This window comes from Heloderma suspectum, chromosome 4 (assembly GCF_057233095.1).
Source record: "Heloderma suspectum isolate Gila_16-S chromosome 4, 16-S_ref, whole genome shotgun sequence".
Classification (NCBI taxonomy): Eukaryota; Metazoa; Chordata; class Lepidosauria; order Squamata; family Helodermatidae; genus Heloderma; species Heloderma suspectum.
The window spans coordinates 248,524,138-248,546,285 of record NC_139461.1 but is presented as its reverse complement, the minus strand read 5'-3'; the positions used below and the strand labels follow the sequence as shown (position 1 = coordinate 248,546,285).

General features: G+C 45.2%; 1 protein-coding gene across 1 annotated transcript; it reads left to right on the top strand.

The window, feature by feature from the left end:
* Positions 1-1,966: 1,966 nt before the first annotated feature.
* REN (renin) lies at positions 1,967-20,798 on the top strand. The gene is made up of 9 exons (XM_084853230.1): positions 1,967-2,034; positions 7,355-7,511; positions 9,615-9,738; positions 11,873-11,991; positions 13,085-13,281; positions 15,546-15,668; positions 17,397-17,541; positions 18,657-18,755; positions 20,637-20,798. The coding sequence occupies exons 1-9, from the start codon at positions 1,967-1,969 to the stop codon at positions 20,796-20,798; spliced, it is 1,194 nt and encodes a 397-aa protein (XP_084709356.1).
* Positions 20,799-22,148: the final 1,350 nt, after the last annotated feature.

Here is a 22,148-nt window from a genome sequence, read left to right as displayed (position 1 = left end):
CCTGCACTGGTTGGCAATGTATTTCTGGGCCAAATTCAAAGCTGGTTTTAACCTATAATGCCCTACATAGCTTGGGACCCCAGTATCTCAAGGAGTGCCTCTCCACGTATGGACCGACTTGGTCCCTGACGTCAGTGTAGAGGCCCTTCTCTGTCTGGGGGGTAGCAATTCAGGAACAGGTCTTTTCTGTGATATCCATGTGTGTGTGGAATGCTCTCCCCAAGGAAGCTTGCCTGGCACCAATACTGTCATATTTTTGGTGCCAGCCAAATACATACTTATTTCCCCAGGCATTTCAACTTTAGTTACAGCCCAATTGTTGTGGGCTACTTTTATGGTGTTTGGTCCATGGGGTCACGAAGAGTCGGACACGACTGAACGACTGAACAACAACAAGTCTAGGGTGTGGGAAGACATTTTGTATATTGTGGGTGAACACTTTTCATATTGTTTTGTTTTTAGATGATATTTTTATGTTTTTGTTTTTATTTGTATTATTGTGTTATGTTTTATATTGATTTCAGGTCCGTCCGTCCCCGGTTTTATTAGTTATGGATGTCTGTATTATATCTGTAAGTTGCTTCGAGGCTGCTTTTTGCACTGGGAGACATCAGTGTTTTCTAGAAATTGTAACATCTTTGTGTGCATGTGGTAGGGCGGGGCGGGGTGGGGGTACATTTAGTACTTTGAGATTAGGGGAAATGTCAATTATGAAACTGCTCCAGGGATAACATTTGTGCAAACTGTACAGGCGTAATCAGGGCTGGCCCAAGACATTTTGCTATCTGAGGTGTAAGACAAGATGGACTCCACCATTCCATGTACAAACACCAAGTAGTTGAATCTTACATGGGCAAACACGGGTGAACACGGGCGGTGTCCTCCACAGCAACTGAAGGCAGCTGGCTAATTTAGGGACCACAGGGCAGGCGATGTGGAACACACAGCTCTGTCTTCCAACACTTCACTACTGCTCCCTGACCGCCAACATCTGCTGCCTGAGGCAGCCACCTCACTCTGTCTAATGGTAGGCCGGCCTTGGTTTTGTACAAATACTCTGGACTGCATACGCCCAGGGAAACTCACTGCTTTCAAACCCCCAAAATATTGTCTGGATAAACCAGGGGTAGGCAACCTAGTGCCCTTCTGATGTTTTGGACAACTCCTTCCATAATTCCTTAACATTGGTCCTGTGGGCTGGTACTGAGGGGAGTTGTTTTCTAAAGCATCTGGAGGACACCAGGTTGCTACCCCAGAGATAAACCTGGACTAGGGGAAGTATCACAGCAACTGTAAATATGACACACTCTTAAGATTTTTTTTGGAGACAAAAATGCTAGGCCAAGTCCAGATCGAGAAGTATAACAAGAAGAGAGCCATACCACTGTCTAGTTTTACCTCCTGCTTAATACAGGTCAGATTTAATACAGAATCCTAGGCAGAGATTTCTGCTCATATACTGAGAAACTGTGCAGTCCTGTTAGATTTTAGTCTTCATTACAGCTAGAGATGAGACCAACAGAGTCCACACTCTAAATATAAGGCACAGAGATTCCCTCTCCTAAGAAACACTATGAAATGAAAAGCGCAAGACTGACCTACTAAGAGGTATTTTTAAACATGATCTACACTGTGCCTAAGAGGGATCTTGATTTGCCTCATTGAGCTACGTACACTGAGTGAATGGTGTACATGCAAGATAGTGTGCGCGCAAACACACACTGGTGTGCTCCAACTAAGCTGCCCTTTGCCAGGAAGCAAGGTCAAGTCTTGTACCTCAAAGGTGTCCCCTCCCCTGCCCCAGCTGGCAAGATTTATTACCTCCTTCTTACCAATCAAAACTGAACAGAAACCCGTCAGGCACCAAAAGTTTTGCTATAAAAACCCAATGGGCTTGGCTTCTGTTCTTATACAAGAAGAAAATACATCTCCAGAGAGAACTTTCCCATACCAAAAGCGAGGTACAATGCAGCAGTGCTGGACCTTTGTGGTGGTTACCTGTTTCTTGTGTTTTTCCAGTGATGCCTTCCAAAGGTAAGGCCATTCTTCTGAGTCGAGACCTAGCAGATGGTGTGTTGTAGAACTGTCTTGTTCTGCTTATGCTAAGCATAAATGTTTAAGCTTCACATTGTAGTACCCCAGGCAAATTGGAGCCTCTCAAAGAGCAACTAGTAGGAGTGAGGGAAATTGTCCGCCTTTGCATTTTTCGAAGGCTACTTTTGTAAGCGAATGGTGTCATGCTGGCAGATTGCAGACTGTAGGGTAGCATACGTAGGAGAGATCGTAAACATCCCCATCAAAATTGAGGCCCATGTCCTTTAAACTGGCCCAGCCTCTAACTATTTTTTGCTATTACTTCCGGAGGGTAGCTGTGTTGGTCTTTACAGCAAAAACAACAAAGAGTCTTGTGGCACCTTAAAGACTTACAAATTTATTCCGGCATAAGCTTTTGTGGACTATAGTCCACTTCATCAGATACTGTGACTTATATCACAGCCTCACCTGAAGTAACTGACACCTGGATTCAGTGAATCAGCATTGATCTATCTTTCTGACATGCTTCTACTGATAGTGGGTTTTTTAATACATATTGTTGGTCTTGTAGTGACTGCTTAAACCAGGTTGGGAAGGCTGGCTTAAACAATTAGGATTTCCAACTGCAGCATTATGTATTTTTTAGGAGCAGCAGTGTCTCCTCCTCTCAGCATCACTTTCCATGCAGCACTCAGTGTTTGGCTTCCAGTTGTTCTGCTCTATTTCCTGCTTCAGTTTGTGTTAGCTTGTAAGTCTTAGACAGAAGAACTTGTCTGCTCCTGCCGGTGTGCTTTGGACAGTGGCAGCAAGGGCCCTCTGAGCTTCTTCTGCTCACGCTGCTCTTGCTGCTTTGGTGCTCTTTCACCCTCTCACCAGCTCAGCGACCACTGGGAATTTTGATGCATCATGGGTGCAGTGGGGCAGATGTGTCTCAAGAAGCAGAAAGGGAAAATACATGATTGTGATAAGAGTCTGTACTGATGGAGAAGTCAAAGGAGAGGGTGAGGGACGCATCTGTATTTCAGAATGATCAACGCGTGCACTGATGAGAATGAAAAAAGATGCAGTAAGCATGATCACAGCCTTTGATCTTACAGACAAACCAAAACATCATCATCACCATCATGATTTCCATCAGTGCACATGGTGCCTTACACAGCTGCAACATAGACAGGTCCCTGAAATAGACAATGGAGAAACACAAGAGGAAGGAGGAGAGAAACTAGGATAAAGAAGGAAGAATGTGAGCAAATGGCATTACATGTACATAATGCTTGATTAGATTTTGGAATGTGGATTAAGAGAATAAGCCAAAGGAAACATGGATAAAGGTGGGTTTTAAGGACAGATTTAAGGAAAGGAGAGAGGTGGCACTATATTTATATTCTGAAAGGCAGTTACATGTAAGGGGCAGTGAGGGAGGACACATTTAAGCTAAACATTAGGAGAAACATCCTAGGTAAGAGCTGTTCAGCAGTGGAACAGACTGCCTCAGGAACTGGTGGGCTCCCCTTCACTGAATGTATTTAAGCAGAGGCTGAACAGCCATCTGTCAGGGATGCTGCAACTGCATCCTGCATTGCAGATCAGGGACTGGGCAGAAATTAGATCTCCAGATGTTTTGGACTTCAACTCCCAGCGTTCCTCACCATTGGCCATGTTGGCAAGGGCTTCTGGGAGTTGAAGTCCAAAATATCTAGAGATCTAACATCAGCCCAACCCTGGACTAGATGACTTCCAAGGTCCATTCCCCCTCTTTGATTCTCAAACTACTTGGTGAGGGAACAGGTTGGGTAATGATGTTTTTACCAGAGAAGGAGAGCAAGAAAGGAAACTTTGGGAGGAAAGAGAAGTTCAACTTTGGACATATTGATTGACATAAATCATCTCAGCTGAAATTTGAGCAGTGGAATTTTGGAGACAAGCCTAAAATAGCCCATTCCTTTCCATTAAGCTGCTACTTAAATGCCAGTGCTGCATATCTCAGTTCCACCAACACACTAAAAAAATCAAGGCAGGTATCCAGAAAATGGCCATTTTCAGCTTTGCTGCCCAATCTGGATTAAATTTAAAAGGTGTCAGGAAAGCCATTCTCAGTGGGAGGGGATAGGGACATAGCAGGGCTGCCTTAAATCAAGTTAGACAGACCAATGATTCATCCAGCGCAGAATTGTGTACACCAACCTTCCCCAACCCAGTGCCCTCCAAAGGTGTTGGACTACAGCTCCCACCACCCCTAGGCCTTGGGACCTCTTGCCCAATTTCCAAAAAGGTGCTATTCTCAAGAGATCCTAAGACCATCATGGTTGCTTACTGCCCTTTACCCCCTTAAACCTTCTTCTTGTTTCCCCATAATGATGTACTCTCTTGGTATCTATACAGCAGCAGCACAGAAAATTTAAAAACAAAACAAAACTTATATTATTATTATTATTATTATTATTATTATTATTATATTTATACCCCACCTTTTCCCCAGTACTGGGACACAAGGTGGCTTACAAAAATTAAAACATATACAACTAAAACATATGAAATATACAAAAGTTAAAATATAAATTAAACAACAATACAATTAAAATTATATGAAAACATTAAAACAGCATTTTAAAACAGCATTTTAGCAGCTTACCCCCAGGTTCCAACTATGTCCCAAAGGCCTGCTGGAACAAGAATGTTTTAGTCTGCCTCCAGAAACACATCAAGGAGGGAGCCATCCTAGCCTCCCTGGAAAGGGTGTTCCACAGCCGTGGGGCAGCCACCGAGAAGGCCTTCTCCCAGGTTCCCACCAAACGTGCCAGTGACAGTGGTGGGACTGAGAGAAGGGCCTCCCCAGAAGATCTCAAGACACGGCAGGTTCATAAGGGAGGATACGGTCTTTCAGATAACCTGGACCAGAGCCATATAGGGCTTTATAGGTCATAGCCAGCAATTTGAATTGTGCCCGGAAACAGACTGGAAGCCAGTGAAGCTGTTTTAACAAGGGAGTTGTATGCTCCCTGTAACCAGCCCCAGTCAACAGCCTGGCAGCAGCTCTTTGAACCAGCTGCAGTTTCCGAACACTCTTCATAGGCAGCCCCACTTAGAGTGCATTGCAGTAATCCAGACGGGATGTAACTAAGGCATGCATCACCATGGCCAGATCAGAAATCTCCAGGAACGGGAGCAGTTGGCGCACTAGTTTTACCTATGCAAAAGCACTCCTGGCCACTGCTGAAACCTGAGCATCCAGCCTTCGGGCTGAATCCAGGAGCACCCCCAAACTGAGACCCTGAGTCTTCAGGGGGAGTGTAACCCTATCCAACACAGGCTGAATCCCTATTCCCTGATCTGCCTATCACTTTATTTTCACATTTCCATTCTACTCATAACAATAAACATACACATAAGCAGTCCAGTGCAAGGGCTGATTCCATGGATAATGCAAAACAATATTAACATGAAGTGGTAGATACTGGATAGGAAATAACAAAGTGAGAGCTGATGGATAAAGAAGTAGTATGGGGGATGTAGACATCCAACCAAGATATTGCTCAAGAGTGGAGGGCGGAGAAGGGGAGGGGGAGATTTTGTGTTTCTTAAAATCTCAGTAGACCACTCCAAAGGCTCGGCATGGGGGACATTTTAAATCAGCCCATCATTAGCTATTGTAGTCAGCACTGAATTTGTGGGGGGATGTATGGGAGAGCAGATATGAGGAGCTATTGGGGTGTGGAAGCAAGGGATGATTGAGCCAGTGTGGTGTAGTGGCAAGAGAGTTGGACTAGGAGCTGGGAGATCCAGGTTCTAGTCCCCACTCGGCCATGGAAGCTCACTGGGTGACTTTGGGCCAGTCACAGACGCTGAGCCCAACCCACCTCACAGGGTTGTTGTGAGGATAAAATGGAGAGGAGGCGGATAATGTAAGCCGCCTTGGGTTCCTTGCAAGAGGAAAAAAGGCAGGGTATAAATGCAATAAATAAATAAATAAATAAATAAATAAATAAATAAATAAATAGATTGTTGGCTGTAGGGCCAGAAGAGCAAGTTGCAAATTGGGGTAACAGATCTAAATAGCAATGTGTGGGGGGGAGCATTCTTGCTGCCAAGGAAGAAGCCTATCTGCCTGAATAACAAAGAAAAAGCATTATTTATTGTTTTACTTATTTTTTTATGTATCTACCAAAAAAATGGCACCCAAGGCAGCTTATTTCCTTATTATTTGCAGTGGTGGGTGGGGGAATTAAAAACCATGCAGAATGTAAAGATCACATGTTTCCATAGTTTTGGTGCCAAATATGATGCAACACAGAAAAGCAGCTATATTCAGAACTGAAGGATATGCTTCAACAATTATTCTGTGCCTTTTAAATAAAATATTTCAGTTTTTTTATTATTACTTAAAAAAAACAGCTTAACACCAGATAAATGGCTGGCTAAACCATTGCAAGCATTTGCTGCCATCTAGAGCAACTGAGCGGCCTATACGAAGTCAAGGCAGCTTCAGCATATGGATCAGCTCATTGCAAAAAGGCTGGTTCACACTGATAGCAATGGAGGCTGGTGGCTCTGATTTCGCCAGGGCTGTGCATCCATTCTGGGTTTCAGTCAGAACCAGACAGAACTCCGAAGGATCTATCCAAAGTGTTGAACCCTGTCCCCAGCAGCAGGCCCTTTGGGTGGGGAGAGCGGCACAATTTGCCGCTCTTCCTATTATGTGCTACCTGATGCGCCTGCATCAGACCACATCACTGCAGAGCCGGCCCTGCTTCCTATGTTCCTAATCCTTATCATAACCCTGTTTTCACAGTGGTGCAGTTTATACTTAACCCTAACCCATATTCAGGGATCCACAAATTGTGGCTTGGCTTGGTAGCCAACTCTTGTTTTTAGTAGTCATCAAGCTTTGGCTATTGAGCAGTATAGAAATGTAATAAACAAACAAGTAGATAAGCTTTCTTGCTGCTTTCTTCAAAGAGACGGAGTGTGTCTCCTTTGCACCACTTTCCTGTTTGGCTTTACAGGGAGTAGCAGTGGGTGGCTGAGTCTGGGGTTCAGCAGTAATAATGGCTTCCCTCCAACCCATCACACAGATGCTACGTTCCAGGTTAAAACTGATTGCTGAAAAAGATGCTCTCTGCCTCTCTATATTGCCAGCACCTTTCAAAACACATTCTCCCTATGCCGAAGGCTTTCCCTCTTGGTCACTAATATTAAATTTCTGGTTGCCACTGGCAACCTGGCAATTGTATTTGTTGACCTCTGCACATATTGCAGACATGACTGGGTCTGATAAACACCCTTGTTTTATCTTTTTCTTTTCTTTTGTAATGCTTTTCAGGATTTCACTCAAGAAAATGCCCTCCATCCGAGAAACTTTGCAGGAGAAGGGCATGAAAGTGTCCGATGTCCTCCCTTCCTTGGAGCATGAGATATACTATCTTGATGAAGGGACTTATAACAGAACAGCACCAACCATCCTCACAAACTTCCAGGACGTGAGTGTTTGACATGTTCCTGAGCAAAGGAATCAGAAAATCAGGGAAACCCAAGCACTTTATATTGTTGTTGTTCATTCAGTCAGTCGCTTCCAACTCTTCGTGACTTCATGGACCAGCCCACGCCAGAGCTTCCTGTCAGCCGTTGCCACCCCCAGCTCCCCCAAGGTCAACTCTGTCACCTCCAGAATATCATCCATCCATCTTGCCCTTGGTCGGCCTCTCTTTCTTTTGCCTTCCACTTTCCCTAGCATCAGCATCTTCTCCAGGGTTTCCTGTCTTCTCATGATGTGGCCAAAGTACTTCAGTTTTGCCTTTAATATCATTCCCTCAAGTGAGCAGTCTGGCTTTATTTAGCAAATGGACCCGGCTTTGCACTGGTTGGAATAGCCTTTTGTTTGATACAGGGAAGCCTTCAAGCCAAGTTACACAGCTGTAAGAACTGGACAGGTTGTGCCCACCCTGTCTGCGTGTAGGCATGCCCACTGGCAAACCTAGGCATGGATGCTGCCATGATGCACCCCTACAGCCCCATTCTCCTGAGAAGGGGATGCCCCACAGCAGGGTGGAAGAGGCAGGCATATTTATTTTTTATTTACTTATTTACTTACTTATTTACTTACTTACTTACTTACTTACTTACTTACTTACTTACTTACTTACAATATTTGTATATCGCTCCACATCCAAAAGAGTTTGGAGCAGTGAATAAAAGAATAAAACCATCATATTAAAATTATTACTATTTTTAAAAAGGAACAGAGCTCTGATAAAACCATGGCCGGTCACTCAAGGAAGGCTTCCTGAAATAACAATGTCTTCAGGAAGCACCGGAAGCAACACAACTTTGGCACCTGCCGGACCGCCAAAGGCAGGGAATTCCACAGGAAGGGGGCCTCCACACTGAAGGCTCTTCCCTGGGTGCACTCCAATTGGGCCATAGATCCATGTGAAACCACCAGGAGCATGCCCTCTGATGACCTCAGTGACCAGGCAGGTTGGTAAGGGAGAAGGCGCTCTCTCAGGTATCCTAGTCCCAAGCTGTTTAGGGCTTTGTACACTTGCACTAGAACCTTAAACCTGGCCCAGTGGCGAATAGGCAGCCAGTGCAGTTCCCTCAGCAAAAGAGTTGCATGCTGAAAAGGGGCAGCTCCTGACAACAGCCGAGCTGCTGCGTTCTGCATGAGCTCTAGCTTACAAAGCAGTATTAAAGGCAGCCCCGCATAGAGCGCATTGCAGTAATCCAGTCTTGGGGTTACAAATGCCTGTACCACTGTGGCCAAGCTATCCCTGTCCAGGAGAGGCCGTAGCTGGCAAACCAGCCGAAGCTGGTGAAAGGCACTCCAAGCTGCAGCGGCCACTTGGGCCTCCAGCGACAATGATGGAACTAGGAGTGCCCCCAGACCATGAACCTGATCTTTCAGAGGGAGTGCAACCCCCTCCAGAACAGGCAATGTGCCTATCTCCCGGACCTGTAAACCACTCGCCCACAGGGCTTCCATCTTGCCAGGATTCAGCTTCAGTTTATTGGTCCTCATCCAGCCCATTACTGAGTCTAGGCACTGATCCAGGACTTGCACAGCCTCTCCTGAATATATAACTTTGCCACTCAGCCTACTAGCTCCCCTGGTTTCAAACTGTCAACTGCAAAGCTATGCACTGGTTAGGGAAGTCTGCCCCTAGAGATGGAAAATGTTACTGTTGACACATTTAAATTAATTAAGGGCACAATCCTATGCATGTTTAGACAGAAAAAAGGCCTACAACTCCCAGCATTCCCCAGCCAGCCATGTCGGCTGGGGCATGCTGGCAGTTGTAGGACTTTTTTCTGTCTAAACATGCACAGGATTATGCCTTAAAAGTAATGTATTTTAAAAATAAAATAACCCCAAAGTGCACACCCCTAGGGTCCCCTTAGTATACATGCCAAGTTTCAGATGTCTGTGTTTCATGGTCATGAAGCTATGGTGCTGACGGATGAATGGATGGACAGACGGACGGACATCCTTTTTATTATTATAATTTTAAAAAATGAGCTGTGGTGAAGTTTTAGGAGTCAGCAGTCCTACCACATTTCTCTCTCCATCACAACGTGTCTTTCAGATGCAGTATTATGGTGAAATCAGTATTGGCACACCACCTCAGATCTTCAAAGTTGTCTTTGACACAGGTTCGGCCAACCTTTGGGTGCCATCCCACCGGTGTTCCCCACTGTTCAGTGCCTGTGGTAAGTTTTGAAGACTATCACACATACTCATGGAAACACTGTATTGAGATTTCTAGCTTCACGCATCTTCGTGATCTACAACTTCTAATTCTTCCTGATGTGCCATAGGCTGCCATGTTAATTCCCCACTCCTTCTCATAGCAAGATTAACAAATAAGGGGTCAGTGGGAATCCTCATGCTTGTGTACGAGCTGCCATATAGGGTTTTTACAGATGGGTAATGTATACGTTGCCACATTGTTCCACATGCATTATGAATTGTTGGATGCAGTCTGTTGTCTCGCTTAGAGCAAACTTTTTCATTCCTGGCGCAACAGATTTACATCCAGAAATTGGCCTCCCTGTGTTGTTTGTGTTCATGGACAATTATGAGCAACTTGCAGCTATGAATTGTAGGGTATGTTAGAAGAGTTTGGGCTATAAACTACCAAATGTCTGCTGAATAGTTGATCAGCCATATATTAGGACTAAAAAAACCAGACTTTTTTTCAAGGTAATAGTCAGCATTAATGTTCTACAGGAAATAATGGAATTCCAGGGAGTTAATGTAAATGAAATTCACAATGAAGTTTGAGCAGTTTGGCCTTTCGGTATTTTCTCCTTGGACACTACACTGTTAATTGCTTCAGATGGAACCAACAAATGCTGAAGATTAAGGTGGGGCTGTCAAATGAAAAAGAAAAAGCACCAAGTTGTGGGCAGAGCAATCCTATGGGGGAGGAAGAGGGAGGAACTGTGGTGGAGGAACTGCCTTTTCCAGTGCCGTGCCAAGAAGAGAGCATGCAGCTTTTTCTCCTGATTATTCGTCTGTTTCTGGCTGTTCTCTTTCTTTTTCTTTTTCCTTTTCACTCTCATTGATTCCAGTGGGAGGGAAATGAACTACACCAATTCCAGGGCTGGAATTTCTCCTTTCCAGGGACCCCTCAGGGCACTGGGGGCTTTGGATCCTGTGGATCCAGAACCTCTTATAGAATGCCTCCATTTTGTGTTCTCCAACACTAGAACTCTGATGTTGGGGACGCACCAGCTGCAGACCTTTCTGCAGCCACAGAGGAGGCTTGTGAGGTCCAGTCCCCCTTTCATAGGAAAAATCCTATGTCCCTTGAAACACCCTCCCAGGTATCATAGGATTGCAGCCTTAATCAGCTGCAGTTTGATAAATTAATAGTTTAATCAATTACTTTGAAATAAATGTGCATATTACCAACATTTCCTTATAGTTCAGATGCCTTTTTGAGGAATCAAAGTCTAAGAGAACTTATGATGTAACAATTCACAAAAGCTACTGTTCATTACTTTCTTTTTTCATTCCCTAATATAGCAACATAGGGTGCAAGCTATGTGCGGGATTCTTCCCCCATTTTTGATGCCGGTTCATCTTTTTATTCTCCACGCCCCCCACATTGGTTGTAATAGGAGTGAAAATAAGTATGCCAGGTCCAGGGCTGGTATAGTTCCCCCTTTCTGGGGATGTGTCTAAAGAATGGTGGGGGCTCTCTCCAGCTGCACCCCTGGAACACTCCCCTTTTCCCCACAGCACCACTGGGGCAGCAACAGAGGAACAACATATTTTATTTTTATTTATTATTACCTTTATATCCCACTTTTTTCCTCTTGTAAGGAACCCAAGGCAGCATATATAGTCCTCCTTCTCCTCCATTTTTATCCTCACAACCCTTTGAGGTAGGTTAGGCTGAGAGTCAGTGGCTGGCCCAAAGTCACTCAGTAAGCTTCATGGCTTGGTGGGGACTAGAACCCGGATCTCCCGAATCCCAGTCCAGCATTCTAACTGCTGCACTATACTGGCCTTTTGCCTCCAGTCAAGGGAAGACCTTTGGAGCAGACCCCCATAGGTGGACCTCTCTCTCTACCAACAGAAGAGGAGGTCCACAGTACCCTATGTCCCCGGGACACCTCCCAGGGTCCACAGGATTGCACTCAGGGGGGGTGCAATCCTATCCACACTTTCTTGGGAGCAAATCCAATTGAACCCAGTGGGATTTACACTTCTGAATAAAGATGCATCAGATTGCGCTGAAATTAATGCACTCATTCATTGTGGCATATGAGCTATTCCTACAGCATTAGTATGACCTAGCTGAATGTGAACAGTCCATTTCTTTCTTTCTTTTAGTTTCACATAGCCGCTACGACTCCTCCAAATCAAGTACATACAAGCCAAATGGAACAGAAATTGCAGTACAATATGCCCGAGGATACATTAAGGGTTTCCTTAGCCAGGACATTGTCAGAGTAAGTGCTACGAGGGGATGGCATCCTCCCTTCTTTCAGCTCATGTGCCTTCCTGCTTCTGAAAGAAGGGAACTGGCTCATTGCTTTCCTGTTGCCTGGCAGGCACTGGCCCCTGGATTCTGCCATACAGAGTCACTGGGCAAAGGCTATGCTGTGGGTTGTTGTGACATCCGAGCCCAGTGAGGATGGGTAGCTGGGGTGATTTTGTTTCAGGGTGGTTTGTAAACCACCCCAGCCACCCACCCTCACCAGTTTTCGGATGTTGTGACAACTCATGCTTGGTGATGCTAATTATGTAAATTAGGCAGCTCATGACCAGCATGTGCAGGAAGGGAAAATAAGCCACAGTGGCTTATTCTCCCTCCATGATAGTGTGAACCTGGTCAGTCTGGCTGATAAGGACAAATTTAGTTTGCTTTACTGAACCAAGCCAAAATCAAGCTGTGGTTTCTGATCCTAGTTTTTTTCAATAATCCAGTTCAAACTAACCATAGTTCCCAGTTTGGACGTAACAATAAACTGCCATTTGTTTGAACAAGGGAGCAGATGCTTCCAAGCTCCTCCTCCAGCATGTACTGGAGGAGGAGAGGGGAGGGGGAGCGTTTGAGCAGGCTCACTTGCATAGCATCAAGGTATGTCCAAACTGGTCCAACATTAAACAGCTTCAGGGCTTCTACAGCCATGTTTTTACTAGGTGGCTGGAGAGGGGTGGGGGAATCCGGTGATGGACACCATTGGATTTCCCCCATTAATATATACATTTTATTCAAGTCTGTGATATAGAACAGCCACATGGCAGACCCCATGCTAATCTGGGTAGCTAGTGGGGCTGATCTAGAAATGACCTGAACTATCCAAAGTGTGTGTGTGAGGGTGTGTGTGAGGCAGCATGTGAGTGAGTGTGTGTGTGTGTGTTTGTGAGGGTGTGTGTGAAGCAGCGTGAGAGGGAGTGTGTGAGTGTGAGTATGTGTGTGAGGGAGGGAAAGGGTTTTATTCCTATTGCCTTGATAATACTGGATGTAGTAATTCAGTGTGAAAAATGCACAACTCCTTTGCTCCTTAGCAGTTATTTTTCTTGTGTTCTTCTCTCCAGGTTGCTGAGATTCCAATTGTCCAGGTGTTTGCCGAAGCCGTAGCACTAACTAACAAGCCTTTCATCTATGCCAGATTTGATGGGGTGCTTGGGTTGGGGTATCCCAGCCAGGCCATTGATGGTGTTATGCCAGTGTTTGATAAGATAATATCTGAAAAGGTCTTGACAGCAAAAGTGTTCTCTGTTTACTACAGCAGGTGGGTGATGCTAGGAACATAAAGCGCATACCCTAGACAACTGGGAGCAGCACATAACTTGACCAGGCTCCAAGAGTGTTTACAATGTATGGTTTGGATTCACCAATAGAGGGTGGTGTATCTGGAAGGAGCGTGTTCATCCTCAGTTTCCATCTCATAGCTCGGCCTATCTGGAATAAAAGCACGGGCTCAGTTGAGCCAAGGCTCATTACAGCTCAGCTCTAGAATCTCTCTTGAAGTGTAGTGCCCACGATGAATGTTGTAAAGATAAATGACAGCCTCTGAGTATGTGCAGAGTGCATTTTCCTCAACAATGAGTAACCACAGCGAATGCATCTGGGATTCGAGGGGCAACAGAAGAGCTGGGTGGAGACACCGATACTGAAACAGAGGCTTCTTTTTTAGTGTTGGATGCCTGGGCTCACCAAGCGCTTTGCTATCACCAGGGCTCAGGGCAGCTTGGCCCAGGAATACATTTTCCATGCTGGAGCTCAGCATGGGAACAAGCAAAGCAGAAATAACATTTGTGATAACAATACTTGGTGCCGATACTGTGCTTTCCCTATAGCAAGGGTGAGGAACGTGTGGCCCTCCAGATGTTGCTGGATAGCAGCTCCCATCAGCCCTAGCCAGCATAGCCAATGACAACGGATGATGGGAGTTTCAGTCCAGCAACATTTGAACAGCCACACGTTCCCATCCATGCCCTGAGTATTCAACGTATTTCCTATATATTATAAAGGTGCCAGTATTATCAGTGGAGGCTGGAGGCTCCGATGTCAGTGGGCAGTAAATCCACTCCAGGTTTCAGTCAGAACTCTAAAGGAGCTATCCAAGGTGCTGCCACACCTTGGATAGCTCCTTTAGAATTCTGACTGGTTCTGACTGAAACCCGGAGCGGATTCCCCACCCCACTGACATTGGAGCCACCAGCTTCCACTGATTATTATCCCCATATTACAGAAGGGAAGCTGTGCCTGAGAGAGAGGAGTTCATCTAAGGCTGTCTATCAAGGTGAAATTTGAACTCACAAGGCTGGGTGACTACCCAGCAGTCATCTTCTCTGGGTTCAGCATTATCACTGTAGACAAAGGTTCTGCTTCTATCATTCAGAGTTGTGGAGCAGAAGTGATTTCAGTAAGAAGAACAGGACGACTCTTCTTGAGTTGTAACTTCACTAGCAATCTCTCTCTTGCACCCTGAGTCGGGGTGATAAATTCTGCTGGCTCTGCTAGATGTACTAGTGTATAGACACACACACACACACACACACACACACACAACCAGCCAGCCTCTGAAGACTGGGAGCTTCAGCTGGCGCAGTTGTGTGTGCCCATCTCTCTCCTGCCACCTCGAGCTGCCTCCCAGGACACTCCTGAGTACAAGAACCTTCCCCTCATGTTGCCAGTGATATAGTGGAGCCAAGACTCGCAGGGTTGAAGCACTGCGACATTTTGTGTAGCAGGGGCAATATCATCTGCTACCCGCTTCAGGCTTACCTGTTCCTTCTGAGCTTAGCCTCACAGTAGCTGTGGAGGAAATAAAATTTCCCAGCAAAAATATATTGTTGTGAACTATCCCTGTTGCAATGCAAAGTATTTTGGGGTCACTTTGTCTTGAATGAGTAAGTAGGACCCATCAGCTTGACAAAAGCCCTACAAAAGAAGTATATAGACCTGGCTGTTTCACACATAACAACAACCTAGGGTATGGGTTGAGTGTGGGTTGTCATTGAATCATGGGTTATTGTTGAATTGTGGGTTGTCGTTATGTGTGAAACCTGCACTATGGTTTAACTATGGGTTGTTAACCACGAACAACCCAGAGTTCACAACCCAACAACAACCATGGTTTCTCTTCCTGGTTTGTTTGTGGTTAACAACCCACAGTTAAACCATAGTGCAGGGTTCACACGTAACAACCCACGATTCAACCACAACCCATACTCGACCTGTACTCTGGGTTGTTGTTATGTGCAAACCAGGCTATAACACATAGAGATGGAACAAAACAGCTGCCTGCATTTTTGGAGCCTCCTTGGGGGTGTGGCTATGGAGACTGTCATGATGAGCACCTGCACTTCAGATTGTACCACTATGCTGCTGCGTATTACTGAGCGTACAAGGTTCCTCACCCCTCCCAGCCAGAATCTGACACAACCAGGAGTGTATCGTCTCTCCCCTACGGGCTTCTCCTGCACTCAGTTTGAGGCACAAGAGCGTGCAGGAAGGGGAATGTGACTCTGTTTGTGATTTTTGTCCTAGGAACTCTGAGTTGAACACTGGGGGAGAGATTATCCTGGGAGGCAGCGACCCATCTTACTACACCGGGGACTTCCACTATGTCAGCACTAGCAGAGAAGGCTATTGGCACATTGGTCTTAAAGGGTAAGTGACATGTAATGCCTGAGTTCCAAAATCAGGATGGGGTGGGGGTGGGGGGTGAAGACATACTGGCAATCACTCTATAATCAACAAAACATCTATACAGATATTTAATTAGCATCTGGATTTTCAATGAGCAACACCATCCACTAAATATCAGACATAACTATGCAAACCATATGCAAAGGGTGGATGGTTTCTAACACTACCAGTCAAAAGAAAACATTGCATAGCTACTCTGCCTCTTCCTCCTTAGTGAATCATGTGCTGATCTTGGATCATAATAAATTCTATTCTATTCTATTCCTTAGTGGATTTTCTGGTCAGAAAAAAAAGATGAAAGAGGCGATGGAAAGACATGGGATGGTTACAGATGGAAGACAACAATGTTTGCACCCCACCCACCCCAATTCTGTGAAAGAGGCAGGGTGATTGCACAATAAAAGCCTTGTCGAAAAGCACCCAAACTCCAGGCCTAAACCAGAACTATTTACCATTCCTTGTGTTACCTTTGTTAGACCACTAACAGTCAGTTTTACAGTTCCTCAGGCTGTTGTTACTGGACTGTGCTACTCAATTAATCACTGGCTGAGGGCTACTCTACCTGCATCTCCTTCTTCCTTCTCTTCCTCTTCACACGTGGCTCCTCCAGTCCCATAACTTTTTCTTCAGCTGCTATACACTTCTCAGCCTTCTCTCTTCTGTTGCCTCCTTTCCTTCCCCTCCTGCCTGCTCCTTCTCCTGCCTCCCAACAGCCTCTTTTTACCCAACATCTCACTCTCCTCTTTTCTCCAGCCTTTTCACAACTCATATTCCAAGGCCCTTAGGAGTAGGGAGTGCAGATACCTCACACATCTCCTTGGCTTTTCAGGGCTCCTTTTTATCTCCAGTTCTTCACAAAACTTTCCATCCTCCATCAGTTCGAGTTGCCCAACAGAAGACATTGTGTGGAACTCCTATAATCTCTCCATTTGTTGAACTTGAGTTCCTCAGGAAAAACAACAACCCCACAACCCTTGAGCTTTAAAACTCTATCCTTTTGAAATGGTAAAAAATAATCTGAAAGCATTATTTATTTATGAGATTTATCATATAACTATTCATTATAAAATAATGCCAAAGCATGTTACAATCAATAAAATCATACAACATTGACCAACAAAAACAAGGAAGGAAACAAAAGGAGGAAATAGAGGCAAAGGAAAGAGTGATATTTTCATATATTAGCCTAAACTTTTCCTCAAGTCAGTCTATGATGCTACTCTAAAACATATTCTAATTGGAAATGTTTATTTATCATGCAATTCTCTTTCTGTGTTCTGTGCTTCATTAACACATACATAGTGCAAACCCCACAAGGTGTCAAATGCAGTTTTTAGCCTTGTATATGACAGTTCTATTTGGTATTTAAGAAGTTACTCCATATGTTAGCATACACATCTTATTACTAATCCTCTCTAAGTTGTAGAAGGCTGTGTTGCGCTGTGCTAAAAAATGGGTATGGATAAAATAGGCCTTTCAAACATAACTATCCTTTATTGTTACATAACGTCTGGTAATACACTCCTCCTATGAGTTACTGTGGCATGCAAACTACAGGATCTCAAGAAGTCCAAACAGTAGTAACACTGAACGACAGCATCCCCTGGACATGTAACAGGCTCATTGGGGTGCAGGGGGAAGTACAGGGGTTTGTCTGAAATCTGACAGGTTGTTTTCCTTTCTCTACAGGGTATCTGTAGGGAGTGAGATGCTCTTCTGTCACGAAGGTTGCACGGCAGCTATAGATACCGGGGCTTCCTTTATCAGTGGCCCAGCTAGTGCGGTGGCTGTTCTGATGAGAGCCATAGGGGCTACTTTGGTTGAAGAAAACAATGTAAGCAAAATGAACACCTCCCTTCAAAAGCTTGTCCTCTCCTCCAGTGGTGGGCAAGGAAGTGACAGTCCAAAAAAGTCACGAGGAAAATAGAAGCGGGACCTGAAACCTTGTTGTCTTGCCATGTATGGAAGCACCCTCTTGGTGCCCTAGAAATACTAAAGCTGCAGGCATTGTCTCCGAGTCCAGAACTGGCAACCTTAGCACTGCCCATTCTCCCTCTGAGTAATTTGCCGGTTTACTCAACAGGGGGAATTGATCTAGGTGAAGCAGCTTTTACTGGGAGGTTGCTTATGGGAAACCTAGATTAATATCTGGGCCAGAGGGCAGGACTCCCAATGAGATTGGGTTAACTAGGCCAGGGGTGCAGGATCTCAGGACCAGGAGCCAAATCCAGTCCACCTGCGGTCCAATGCACACACACCCCGGGGATTCCCTAGATGGCCCTCCCCCCCTCCCCCTGGCCCCACCCCCTTTCCCCTAAACACCAGCGGTTTGGTGGTTTTCCCAGCTTATGTGCATTTTTTCTCCATTCTAACAGGTTGAAATGCCTCTCCTAAGGCTTCGTTGCTGGCTTTCGGGTGCAACCCTATGGGGATGGCCGTAACGGCCATACAAAGCACAACAGGAGAAGTGGCGGAGGCAATCTTTGCCTTTGTGCTCCTCCTGCTCTGTATTTCAGCCAGATGGGCTTTTCCGCCCATCTAGCTGAGGCACTGGAGAGGGGGAAAGAAGGAGGCTGAGGAGGCCTGTGAGTACAACATAAGCTGTCACCTCCCCGCCCACTGGCACGTCCCTTTTCCCTTCCCTCTGAGGTTGCCTTTGCTCTCTCCATGCCTCCTCAGCAGTTCTCTCCATGCCAGCCACGAGGGGGAGTAGAGGTCAGACTCCTGGGTCTGAGGTCGGAGCACTGTTTCCAACCTCAGATCCAGAAATCTGGACTATCCTATGGCCCCCAGACTCTTAGAGGTCATAGAATTGCTCTCATAAGTGACAATATGCTGGCTTTTTTGGCCTCGCCCCTTCTGCCTTCTTGGAATGTGGTCTCCAAGAGCTTTCCTGAAATGTGGACCCCAAGATCTTCCTTTTCCTGTAATTCCTTTCTTTTCTCACAGTATGTCGTTGAATGTAAGAAAATCCATTTGCTGCCTGATATTTCCTTCCATCTTGGAGATAGAGCCTACACCCTCAGCGGCTCTGCCTACGTCCTCCAGGTGAGATGCCCGAGAATGCTTTGCAATAACTGGGACCATCAGTGGGAAGCTAGGAAAAAATGGGAGCTGGAATAGGCACACTTAGGGCACAATCCCATGCATGTTTAGACAGAAAAAAAGTCCTGCAACTCCCAGCATGTCCCAGCTAGGAGTTGTAGGAGTTTTTTCAGTTTAACAGGCATAGGACTGCACTGTTATTTCCATTTGAATTCCAACAAAGAGTAGGTATGCTACTTCTTACAGAGTTTCTTTTCTTAAAAAAAAATTATTTGCAATTATAACAAAAAACGGTGATGGGAGACTACAAACAGCACCACCAATAGCAGGAACAACAATAAGGCCCATATCCATTTTCAATAACTATTCACACCATCACTGGTAAAAAAAAAAAATTGAAACTACATTAATATATGTTATACATTAATATAAGCGGACCATATAGCTAAATGAGCATTGAGATGAAATTGACGAGTGTTAAGATAGACGTTCAAAGGCAGCGAGAGCTGTAAGATCTTTGGTCCACTGAATAATAGGTGGAGGGTGTTTATCTTTCCAGGCTTGGAGTATAAGTTTCTTTGTAACTGTTTGGGGTCTCAGAGTCCAGTTTTGCTGTCCCTCTGTTGATCCCCATCACAGGAATATAATTTAAAAGCATATGACCATTCACAGTTATCACAGATTTTTCAAGAACAAAATTTATGTGGGCAGTAACTTCTACCAGGAAGAAAACACCATAGGGCATGCCCACATCATATGCCTCAGCGATGCATTGTCCGCATTACAGCTTTTTCTTAACCAGCCTCTGCGGTGTCTAATATACACGAAACATCTACAGAAATAGTATATGTGGAAGCTAAGGCAACTTTCCATTGATTCGGCTGCAGTTACCTCTTATAGGTGAAGTGAAGGCTGCAAATGTTATACTGCAATCCTAATCCCCTTACTTAGAAGTAAGTCCAATTTAAACACAGTGGACTTGCCCCCAAATAAGGGGTTCAGAATCTGATGGTTTGATTCCAAGGATGGCAGGAAGTAATTCATGTAGAGGTGTTTCAATGGAGAAAGGGATACAATGGCAGGGAAGGTTCTCAAACACCCACCAGTGTGGGCTCCAGGTTTTGAGGGCCCCTGGACAAGACACTCTCAATAGGCCCCCTCTCTCGGCGAGTCTCCCTTCTCGCCACCATTGTCACCAAGTTGCTATTGCTTCCCATCTTTGCTACTACTTGCTTGCTGGACAGGCAGGGAGCCAGTGAGAAACTAGGCAGTGGCATCTACTGCTCTCCCTCCTCACCACCATCATTGTCTGGGCCAGAGCAAGAGGCAAGTGAACAAGTAGGTTGCAATGTCGAAGAGGAGGAGCAAGTCTAGGGAGCTATTGGCAGTGGTCCCCTGCTTGGGTGTGGGCCCTCGGCAAGTGCCTGACAATACCTACCCTCGACGCCAGCCCTAACACTTATCTTTCGCTTTGGTGTCATTCCAAAAAATGAAACAGTACATCTGCTTTTCAAACCCACACCCCCCATAACAGCCTTCTCCAACCTGGTGCCTTCCGGGTGTGTTAGAATGCAACTCCCATAATTCCTAGCCAGAGTGGCTATTGGCTGTCCAACACACCTGGAGGGCTCCAGGTTGGGGAAGGCTGCCCTATAGTGTAGAATCTGGAAAAGTGAGCACCAACTGGAAAGATGTCTGTGAAAGACAGAGAGGTGTGAGAGAACAAATTCTAGTAGGGTCATTGAGATTGGATAGTTAGAGCAAAGCTCAGCAAGCCATGAAATGGGGAAGCAGCTTGTGGTACAAAACTAATTGGCATGACCCAGGGCATGGAGCTGTCGTGTTGACTCACATTCCTACTTGGTTGAACCATTCTCTCTGCAGCGTACTAGCTATGGGAAAGGGCTCTGCGTTGTGGCCTTCTCCAGTTTTGACATTCCTCCTCCTCTGGGCCCTCTCTGGCTCCTGGGTGCTGCTTTCATTGGGCAATACTACACCGAATTTGACCGGCAGAACAACCGCATCGGCTTCGCCACATCTCTCTGACACCAGGAGAGTCCTATTTTGGAGGATGCTAACTTTTGAGGAGGGACTACTCAAACTGTGAAAGAGAACGGCTTAATAATATATTGTTTTCAACATCACAAAATGCTTGTGTCAATGTGTATGCAAAACCCTCTCGTTATTCTGTTGCACAACCAAGGGCTATATACCAGTGATAACATCCTGAATTACATAATTCTTGGATTTCACTCTCTTCTCCCCATATTCTCCACTAAAGTCAGCTTGTGATTTCCATTTTAAAACCAGGATACTTCTAATCATTCCATCTTAGGGAAAGTAGAGTTTTCATTGAAGACTTTCCCTTTCTACTTCACATGGGAAATAACCAGAAAGTGGACCTCTTTTATGGTTACCTGCTTCCTTTCACTTTTGAGGTTATTGACATCAGTGCAAACAGCAACACTCCATACTTGGCAAAGTCTCACTTATTTTCAGTTGAAGTATCATCAGGCTAGATATTGAGTTGAAAGCTTATGAATAAAGGTGAGAAAAATAATTTTGAGGGTGCAATTCTATTCATTTTTAGACAGAAAAAAGTCCTACAACTCCCAGTATGCCCCAGCCAGCATGGCTAGCTGGGGCATAAGTGGAGTTGTAGGACTTTTTTCCTGTCTAAACATGCATAGGATTGTGCCTTAAAGGATGCAATGAAGATCACATCTACATTATGTATTTAAACAGGTTTGAAACATGTTTCGTTTACCCTAACAACACAGGTTTCACGCAAAGGGCTTTGGGAAAAACAGGCTTGTGAAGGTACTGAAAATAGAGATTGGCTTTCACAGCACTATATTTTCCAGGTTTCTTTGAACTGGGAACATGATAGGATAGTAGTGCCCCAAACCTAAGAGGTATACTACAAAGTCCTTATTTTAACACCCACATTCTGATCTGGTGAAGTTTCCAATTAACACTGTAAACCTGTAAGTCAGCCTTCCTAAACCTGGTGCCCTCCAGATGTATTGAACCAGAACTCCTATAACTTCCAGCCACTGGCCATGCTGACCGGGAATTCTGGGAGTTCCAGTCCAACACATCTGGAGGACACCAGGTTGAGGAGGGCTGCTGTAAGTGATTGCATGGGGCAAACTGCAGTATCATTCATTCATTCAGTACAAACTTGAAGCCCTTCAGATGTTGTCAGACTTTAACTCCCATCATCCCTGACCACTGGCCATGCTGGCTGGGGCCGATAGGATTTGGAGTTCAGCAACATCTGGACTCCAAATCCCTCCCCCAATTTTGTACATTTATAGCCATTGTGAACAGCGGAGATGCCAACTGAGAGTGGAGTCAACTTTTTGTAGATGTCAATACCAAGCCTTCCATTGA

What these genes read in the sequence shown, in the direction of transcription:
- REN (XM_084853230.1), top strand. Translation starts at nt 1,967, where the DNA reads ATGCAGCAGTGCTGGACCTTTGTGGTGGTTACCTGTTTCTTGTGTTTT. An exon ending in TCCAGTGATGCCTTCCAAAG is followed by an intron (nt 2,035 to 7,354) that starts GTAAGGCCATTC and finishes AATGCTTTTCAG; the next exon opens with GATTTCACTCAAGAAAATGC. An exon ending in CTTTGGTTGAAGAAAACAAT is followed by an intron (nt 17,542 to 18,656) that starts GTAAGCAAAATG and finishes CTTTTCTCACAG; the next exon opens with TATGTCGTTGAATGTAAGAA.